This window comes from Mangifera indica, chromosome 9, assembly GCF_011075055.1.
Source record: "Mangifera indica cultivar Alphonso chromosome 9, CATAS_Mindica_2.1, whole genome shotgun sequence".
NCBI lineage: Eukaryota > Viridiplantae > Streptophyta > Magnoliopsida > Sapindales > Anacardiaceae > Mangifera > Mangifera indica.
The window spans coordinates 3,089,901-3,100,035 of record NC_058145.1 but is presented as its reverse complement, the minus strand read 5'-3'; the positions used below and the strand labels follow the sequence as shown (position 1 = coordinate 3,100,035).

The 10,135-nt window shown below is 33.4% G+C and overlaps 2 protein-coding genes across 2 annotated transcripts; both read left to right on the top strand.

The window, feature by feature from the left end:
* The first annotated feature begins 129 nt into the window (after positions 1 to 129).
* Positions 130 to 1,125, top strand: LOC123224828 (heat shock 22 kDa protein, mitochondrial-like). Its single transcript, XM_044648554.1, has 2 exons — positions 130 to 483; positions 579 to 1,125. The coding sequence occupies exons 1-2, from the start codon at positions 279 to 281 to the stop codon at positions 986 to 988; spliced, it is 615 nt and encodes a 204-aa protein (XP_044504489.1). The 5' UTR covers positions 130 to 278; the 3' UTR covers positions 989 to 1,125.
* A 5,192-nt stretch (positions 1,126 to 6,317) lies between these two features.
* LOC123226185 (putative glycerol-3-phosphate transporter 1) lies at positions 6,318 to 9,144 on the top strand. Its single transcript, XM_044650702.1, has 3 exons — positions 6,318 to 6,438; positions 6,746 to 7,821; positions 7,941 to 9,144. The coding sequence occupies exons 2-3, from the start codon at positions 6,816 to 6,818 to the stop codon at positions 8,507 to 8,509; spliced, it is 1,575 nt and encodes a 524-aa protein (XP_044506637.1). The 5' UTR covers positions 6,318 to 6,438; positions 6,746 to 6,815; the 3' UTR covers positions 8,510 to 9,144.
* The last annotated feature ends 991 nt before the right edge of the window (positions 9,145 to 10,135 follow it).

The window sequence follows — 10,135 nt, the reverse complement described above, 5'->3', positions numbered from 1 at the left end:
TCATCGAACTATGGGTGGAAACTAGTGATTTGGCCTTATTTATATTGAAGGTGCTAAAATATCTTGCACTTTGCCGAGGTGTCCTCCTCGTTCCGGAATTATCCAGAACAAAATACTCTCCAGAACCTTTATCCCTTCTCGCACCTTCGCTCCCTCCTATAAATATACTTTTTCTTCCGCACCGATTTCGTCTTCAGCAAGAAAAAAAACATCAGCAGCTCTGCAAACACAACTACACAAGCCTCTCGTTTTTTCCAAGCACCTACCCTAACTGATCCATGGCGTCTTCTTTCGTTCTCAAGAGATTCGTTTCTTCTACTCTACTCCCCAGGTCTTTCAGCCGTACCACCATCGTTCCGACTGCCTCCTCAGCCTCTCGCTTCTTCAACACCAACGCCGTTCGTCACCGGGACGATGAGTCCGACGCCCGCGACCTCGACGTTGACCGTCGATCTGTTCCTCACCGCCGCGATTTCTTCTCAGGTACGTGCATAATCTGCTTTGTTACGTTTAAACTCTCTTAATTTGTGTTTTAAGTTTTTGAAAATAAACTAAAATTTGACACCTCTGGTTTCTAGATGTGTTTGATCCGTTCTCTCCAACAAGGAGCTTGAGCCAGGTTCTGAACCTGATGGACCAAATGACTGAGAATCCGTTCTTTGCTGGGACACGTGGCGGCCTACGCCGAGGCTGGGATGCAATAGAAGACGAAAACGCTCTGAAACTCCGAATCGACATGCCAGGGCTAGGAAAGGAAGATGTGAACGTGTCAGTGGAACAGAGCACACTGGTGATCAAAGGTGAAGGAGCGAAAGAAGCTGATGATGAAGAAAGCATTCGAAGGTACACTAGCAGAATCGATCTGCCTGAGAAGATGTACAAGACCGATGAGATCAAGGCGGAGATGAAGAACGGTGTGTTGAAGGTGGTGGTGCCCAAGGTAAAGGAAGAGGAGAGGAGTGACGTGTTCCAGGTAACAGTTGAGTGAAAGCCGAAAGGCCTCAGTGAATACTTCTTGTGATTTGTAGTGAGTGTCGTTTGAGGTAATAATTGCAAGCTGATTGTAATCCCGTTAATGGTTTCTTTTTTCTTAATTAGTGACAACTAAAAACAGTTACTGGTTTACTGAATTAGTGAAATTGGTTTTGAGTTTTTTTTTTTTTTAAATCTCCATTAATTTTTAGTAGGTTGGTCTTAGTCTGGACCCTCTCTAAAACAAAGGCCTAATAAAACCGGTAGCGGACTCCTTATAAACTGAAACTCTGAAAGGTGGATTCGCCACGGATTGGATAAAATTAGATATGGTAATGGGCTGGTTGGCCCGGGCACAATCCATCCTGTATAGCAGTTGACAGTCGGACTGACTTTGGATTCGTCGATTGGTTAGACTAATGGGTCAGGGTGGCTCACTAAGAGGCCTAAGGACTATTTTAAGTGATAATATGTCCTTTGGGCCGCCCTAATATGTCAAACCTTTGCGATGCAGTGGTTTTCTGAGTTGTGCTCATGCAGGGCTTTTAGCTGCTGGCGGCCTATATATTGGTTTGCAAAAATTATTAAAAATTAAAATATTAATTAAAAATTATTAAAATCTCATAATTCGGTAGATTAATTCGAAAAAACATGTAGATCTGTTTATTAAGGGTTTAACATGGCATGACCCAAGAGATTATTGGTTGTATTGTGGGTTTTTTTCATCTGATGAGTTAACCCAATTTATAAGATCTGTATTGTATCGAGTTTGGCATAAATCATCTCATCAAAATATAATAAACTATGCTAAGGTCAACTTGATTGACATAGATCGTCACCATGTCTACTATCAATTGTCATCTCTAATTTTAGGTGGTTCTAATTAAATTAATTAAGATTAATATTTAACAAAATATTTGAAGGCCAATTAATTAAACTATTTTTTATGATAATCATTTATTGGAGTTGTTATTTTTTTATGCGTTTTTCTTAAAAAATGGTAAAATAATAAAAATTTTAAATTTATTATTTTTAAAAAATCATATATTTGATATTTTTAGATTCATTTCGATATCTTTTGGAATTAAATTATTTTTTATTTTTAAAAAACCATAAATCAAAACCGAATTTGTTGAAAGATTAATTAGTTTTACGTTAGATTAAAATTATTAAATAATCAAACCCAATTTTTGTTAACTGCTTTTAAATCAAATTTTTAAAGGGATAGTCATACCGAATTTGGAATGATCATTTTGGCATTAAACTTTACAATTTCTTTAATTTTTTCTAATATTCAATCATAATTTTTAAAAACCTTACTAGTTTTCAGTTTTTTTTATTATCACAAATCTCTCAAACTTAATAGCATAATAGACTATCTTTATTTTCAAACATAGACCATTTAGATGAGCCCTTAATACATTTTTTTGAAATCTCCATCTTCTCTTCAAACATTGTGAATTGATTTCTTTTGTCTTGCAAACCCAATTTCATCAAGTATGACTTGATTCCTAACTTTTCAAAATCTAAGGTTTCTTATTGTTGTTTTTGTGGTTTGATTTAATAATTAATTTGTTTAATTATTTGGTTACTTATTGAATACATAGTAATGTATTTATGTTAAATGCATTCTTGAATGCATATTTGTGTTTTTTGCTCGAAACTAAGGTTAGATATGAGTCAAATCAAATTTGAATAGGGTGAAACTCATTTTTAAAAGGGCTCAGCTTGGCTCGTGTTAGGCTCATTTTATAAATTGAGAGTTTATGTAAATAAACTATACCCGTTTGTTGGAATTTAGTTCCCTTATAGCTTGTGTGATGCATTTAAAATTTTTTAATATATTTAAGCTCAGACTCGAGCTCATATATGCCAAGCTTGGCTCATGATTGATTTTAAAAAAATATTTTAATTCAAGTTTAGACTTGAATTCGTATATGATAGACTCAGATTTGGGTTGGATTGAGTAAAACTTATATCAAGATTGAACAAACTTATTTCAAATCTAGTTTTACTCAAAACCCATTGTTTTGTCTAGAAAATACATGTTTACTAGATAATTTATAGATATTTTTTGAACAATGTTCTGAAACAGCAATTTAGACCAATTTCCACAAATTTTTTACATAAAAAGGTTTTTCAAAATAATAACTATCAATTTGAACAACTTTTGTATATGATGTTATTGCAATGTTTTTCTTGTATATTTATTATTTGTTGAATTTATGTTCGTTGCTATTTGGTGCATATGTGTTTACATTTCCCTTTTAGTCAATTAGTTTAAGCTTTGTTTGAGTGTTAAGTTAAAATTTGGCCAAAGGACTTATTCCCACCTAAAGCATATTCTTTTCCTAAGTCTTGCATCATTTATCTTTCAAAAACTCATAGGCTCACCTATAAGCAGTTAAATTTAATCAAATTCGTTAGTTATATCATTTTTCTTATTTAAATTCTAAAAATTAAAAATTAAAAATTTTCGCCAGTCCATATTTAAAAAAAATATATTTTCCCCCCAAGGTCTGCAATTTTTCAAATACATTTTTTCTGACGATTTTTAGGTAATGTCTCTTTCTCTCTGACATGTCTTCCTTCTAGCATTGTTTCTTTTTGACATTGGGTGGCGTCGTCATTAAAGAATGAAGATAACTTGTCCAATATTTGATAACGATGCTACATAACGTCGAAAGGAGAACACACTGAAGAGGAAAATACATTGTTTGAAGATAATCAGAGAAATATCTTCGTCATTGAAAAAAATGTATCTAAAAAATTGAAAACTTTAGGGAGAAAATATTATTTTTGAAAACATGGGTTGATGAAAAATTGTTAGTGTTTAGGGTTTAGGAAAGAAAATTATATAAAATTTTAGTTTTTTTTAATCTTATCAGTTAAATAACGATTTTATCTTTAAAACTAATATATTTAATAATTTATGAGTGGGTTTATAGGTTTTTAAAAGATAAAATATGTACCTTAAGAAAAGAATAAAATTTGGGCGGGAATAAGTTCTTTGGCCTTAAAATTTTGTTTAACTTGGATTTATGTTTCCTTACTTATGTCTCCCTCTTGTGTTTTCTATGAATTGTTACTGTGACAAATGATTTGATAGCAACAAATTACAAATATCACTTTGAAAAAAATAAAATTATATAATTATTTAAGTTAAAAATAAAATTATATTAAATATATATTTAATTATATAATTAAAAACAAAATTTTAAAAATCAGATTAGATCAATCGGTTAAATTAGAAATTAACTCTAAACCCAATTTGATTTACATTAAAAATTAGTTTAGGTTTTAACTCAGTCAAATTAAATTAAACCGGTTAAAACTAATATAATCGGATTTGATCAAAATTTGATTATTTTTAAAAAATTTAATTATTTTTAAGTAATTTAATTATTTTAAATTAAATTTGATTAATTTTTAAAGGTTTATAAATAAAATATAAGACCAAAAATAGAAGAAAAAAGAAAAAACATCTCATATCCATTAAAAAATTGTTTCATAAAAGATGAAATAATTTTGGATTTAACTTTTAGTAATACAATAAACCAACTTTTAAAGTTTTGAAATATCATATGACAATGATATTATATAATCTATAAAAAGACATTTTATATCCGTTAAAATATTTTTTGTAAGCAATGGTTAGAAGAATTATGTTTTTTTTTTAATCATAAAATTGAAACATTTTTTAAATCTAATTATTTCATTGAGATTAGGTAAATAATTGTCATTTCTTGAAAATATTATGTTCTAATCACCATAGATTTAAGTATTCTGATTGATTTTTTTTACAAAATTTTAGACAATTGAAACTCTTTGTTCTGATTTTTCTATTCAAGTGTAAAATTTGTCAGTTATTTTGATATTATTTCTAAAAAAATTATTATAATTTGATAATAGATTAGATTAGTCGAACTATAAATCAGTGAAATAATCAATTTGGCCACCAATTTAATTTTAAAAACATTGATCAAAACTATGTATAATATACACATAATATTACTCTATCCCTAGTTACATCCAACAGCCAACCTCAACGGTTTGGCACAATAGCCTAACATGTTGTCAGTTGCATCACCCATTTCTATTTCAGCTCCTTTGAACAAGGCTAAAGCAACGTATTCAATAAAGACAGACGATCGAAATGGCTGTCCGAAGAAATGTGACTTTCATCTTCCATCCCAACTTTAAGTTTAATCCATAAGTGCATAAATCCAAAACCTTGTTACGAATTCATGACCTTTCCTCCGAAGATGACACACCAGGCAGGAACTTTCTTGCTTCTTTCGTCATATGTCTGATTTCAGGGAAAGTGTGAACGTTATTTCGATTGTTACCTGCCTGCATTCTCTTTATTAATTCTGCCACATCACCGGCTTGGATAAGCCACGTGGCATCATGGGCCGGCTGTCTCTGGATGAAGGTAGGTATAGTTAGGGATAATTCCTTTTGGATATTCGCATATGCGTTTTAAATTGTTTTAAAAATGGAGATGAATAGTGAAATCACGATAATACCCCTCTTGGTTTTGTAACCAAATTGCCCTTTTAATGTGTGGGGTAATTTGGGTAATCAGAAGAAGGATAATTTACACTTTTGACCTCATCCCTTCTTTTTTAAAGAATAATATTTTTTATTAATGCTTTGGTCCAGGTACAAAAGGTATAGAGGAAGACTTGTAATTGCTATCATGGCATTTAAATTCCTTACTGTAATATGTATAAAAAATTTAATTATTTATATAATATATCACATAGCATATCATATTATAAAATATATTAAAATTTTAATCATTCTATCATTATCTTAAAATATATCATAAATACTTTATAATATTTTTAAATTTCTTTATATATACTCTTATCACATCATCACTTTTTATAAAAATATATTGATTTATATTAAATATATAATATATTGTGTGATATTTTTACTGCATCATATCAGTTTTGATACATTTTAAAATATACGTAATTTTTCACTTGAATTATATCATATCGTAATATATATACTATGTATCATATATGAATTTAAATTTAAATAACCTGAGAATCTGTATGTAAATAAATAATCTCAACCTCAATCGGATAAAACAGTGAAAGTTGTATTTATATTGAAACCAAATTCTTGCTGGTAAAATATTAAAAATTTTAGAGAGATATGTTGAATTTGAATTTTTACCATCCTTTTACGGGCCATTCCACTTCATAGAAACCAAAATGCCCAAGGCCAATTTTGTCAACTCGACCAATAATCCACCCAAACTTAAAAAGGGTAAGATAGTAATTTAACTGGTCATTAAAATATTCTTTTTATAGAGCGTAAGGCTTCTTGTTCCCGTAAAGCACACGCTTGATCAAGGAGCTCGGAGAAACCAGAGCAGGGAGAGAAACTCCGAAGAATTTAGAGGGAAATTTCTCTCAACCGATCGAGTAAAGCTTATTTAAGCGTCTGGTAAGTTCATTAGTTGCTTATTTTTTAAGCCTGTTTATCCGTGATGGATTTATATGATGATAGTTCTTTGTTTTGAAGAAGTCAAGATTGTTGACTTTTCTTTTTGAAATTCTTTTGATTCAGTCTTCTAGCTTTTCTGTGATGTCAAAGTTTTGTTTTTCCAATAATAAATATCAGTAAGAAGCGAATATGACAAATGTGTGTTTTTCAATTGATTTCTCTCATCCAAATCGTTTTGTAGAATTGACTTAAACTTGCTAGAAGAAAGTGAAATCTGATTGTGAAGTTTATTGCATCTGTGTTTCAGCTTCCGGTTGCTATCAGAGGAAATTGAACAAGTGCTTCTTCCTTACTCCTTCTAGAGTGAATATCCATACATGGGTTCATTGGCAGAACCAACACCTGAGACAAATGGCAGAAAGCCCCTTGGAATTCGATTTATAGAGCACATAAAGCGAAAAAGAATTTCCTACAAAAGCCATCAGGCCATTGTTTTAATTTTGACATTTTTGACATATGCTAGCTATCATGCCACTCGGAAAGTCACTAGCATTGTCAAGAGTGCTCTTGATCCTGCAGCTTCGGATGTGAGCTGGAAATTCATCCCCTGGAGGAAAACTCACCTTCATGAACCACCTGCAATTGGAAAGTTATCATGGAACCTGGGTGATGGATGGACTCCATTTAATGGGTCAGATGGTACTGCCTTGCTCGGTGAGCTTGATGTGGCTTTCCTCTCTGTATATGCTTTTGGAATGTACTTCTCTGGACATTTGGGTGATAGAATGGATCTAGGGATATTTTTAACTGTTGGAATGATTGGAAGTGGTTTATTTACTTCTTTATTTGGAGTAGGATACTGGGAAAATATCCATAGTTTCTACTACTACTTGATAGTACAGATGCTGGCAGGGTTGTTTCAATCAACTGGGTGGCCTTCAGTTGTTGCAGTGGTTGGCAACTGGTTTGGGAAGAGTAAAAGAGGGCTAATCATGGGTATATGGAATGCTCACACATCTGTTGGGAACATCACTGGTTCTTTGATTGCCTCTGCTTTATTGAGTTATGGGTGGGGTTGGTCCTTTGTTGTGCCCGGTCTTATGATTGCTTTTCTTGGCTTGATGATTTTCTTCTTTCTTCCTGTTACTCCTGAATCTGTTGGTTGTGATAGAGAAGAAGATGTATTGCATTTCCCTAGGAAGATTGGGGAGGAAGTAACAGAGCCTTTATTGAGATCAGAGACAGCGGTTAAAGAGAAAGCTGTGGGATTCATACAAGCATGGAAAATTCCCGGTGTTGCTCCATTTGCTTTTTGCCTCTTCTTCTCCAAATTGGTTGCTTATACATTTCTCTATTGGCTTCCCTTCTACATTAGCCATACAGGTAATTTGACTTCTTTGTCTTCTCATTTTTGTGGTTAGTTTAAAGATATGAACTCTTACCTCACTTGCGTATTAATTTCTTTGATGGTTACTTATTCATTCACATTCATCAATCTGCAGCCATAGGCGGGAAGTATCTATCCAATTCGGCAGCTGGAAATCTGTCAACGTTGTTTGATGTAGGAGGGGTTCTTGGGGGGATCCTAGCTGGTCACATTTCGGATCATCTAGATGCCAGAGCCATAACTGCAGCAAGTTTCATGTATTGTGCAATTCCTGCTTTGTTCTTCTATAGGAGCTATGGAAACATTTCCTTGACTGTAAACATGGTTCTTATGTTCATCACTGGCATTTTTGTAAATGGCCCCTATGCTCTTATAACAACTGCTGTCTCAGCAGACTTAGGAACTCACAGTTCATTGAAAGGGAATTCACGGGCATTGGCAACTGTAACAGCGATTATTGATGGAACTGGCTCAATTGGAGCTGCTATTGGACCATTATTGACTGGTTATATTTCTGCCAAGAGCTGGAGTGCAGTTTTCACAATGCTGATGGCAGCTGCTCTAATTGCAGGGCTGCTTCTAACTAAGCTTGTTGTGGCTGAGGTTACTGCAAAGCTTTCTGAATCAAGGTCACATAAAAGGCAGCAATCAAGGTCTCCAATGGGGACAACTGAAGAAGCGTGATATGCTAATATCAACATTCTATATCTTGTGTAATTCTCATAGCTCAGTATATTACAAGTTCTGATTTAAACAAGAAAAAGAATGAAGAGGGCGAAACCCATCGAATGTGTTGGAAGATAGGAAAGAATGGTATTCAATTCTCTTTGAGCAAGGGTAGGAAAAATCAGAGGAATCAGTTAAAAGATTCCTCCAAGTCTGTGTATATGATTTTTCTGTATGTTGTATCAATTTGAAAGGTGGCATTGTTTGGAAGATTGTCTTCTACTCATGAATTCTTACTCATTTGGCTAAAGGGTTCATTGTTATTCAGGTGGGAACAGGGGACTCAATTTGCTAGGAACTTTCCACTTGGTCAAGCTGGTGATCACTTGGATTTAATTCTACTTTCTTAAAAGGGAGAATGTTGTAGGTCCCAAATTGGAATGGTGGGCAACATCTGACCATTTCATGGCGAAAAAGTATCGTGAGATCAGCTTTCAACCACTTTAGAAAAAGAACCAAAGTGAATCACACCTATATTTAAGTGGGGACTCGCGTTTCATGTGCTATTATAATACTAGGGAACAAAGTTTTATTAGCAATGTAATAAAATCAAACTTTTGATTCACTTGAAACATTGGTTGTGGATTTGATCACTTGATCCGAAATTTTACCTGTTTGGTTTGATCAGATCAACTCAAGTAAGGATGATCCTTTGTAACTTTATGTGACCTAGCCAAGGGTAACAGCGGGCCAAGAAACTCCAAAATCAACATTTGACTTGGAGAAAGGTAAGGCACCAAACTACATAACCACCAAGAAAATTCTAACGTGGTCCCTGTTCATCAGTTCCTAAAATTCTATCCAGTTTTTGTTTCTAGACCATGTGACAAGTGAAAGAATGCGAAAGGAAAACGGTAGATGCGTTTTTGCAGAAATGTAATATTGCGTTTTGATTCACATAATGAAAAAGAGCAAGTGGAGATATTGCCATTTGAGAGGCTAAAACCCATGGGCTTGGCAAATTCAACGGAAAAGAAAACAGAAAGATAAAAAAGGCACTTGCTCTGTCCACTTTCGAAATGAAAATTAGGACCTTTCTGTTATGTGAGATTTGAGAAGAATGGGCTAGTGGGTGACGCAGCCACTAACTAAAGAATTTACCAACTCTTTCACCAATCCATACAGGCCAAATCACCATTTGTCACCCAAGGATTAATGCAAACACAATTATTCGCTTGAAAATCTAAATATTCCCCTTTTGTTAAATTTTCTTATTACTATTAGAGGTAAAACTGTTATTTTTAAAAAATATTTTAAAATTAAAAATTTATTATATTTTTACCTTCATATTCAAAAACTAGCAAAGTCACCCCTACCAAAAGTTTGAAAACTTACATTCCCTCCTAAGGTTTTTATAGCAGCTGTCGACAATCGAAGATGACGACGTTCTCCCTCCCTCCAGGCTTTTCTCTCAATCTTGGTCTATTTTCAATCATCATCCCCTCACTAACAGTTCAACAAAGAGATCGAGATATAAGTCACTTCATCACATGATGAATCTCTTCATTACACCGTCAGTGAGTGAAAAAGACGATCGAAAATGGACAGCGTTTGAGAGAGAGGCCGAAAGGGAGAGAGAATACC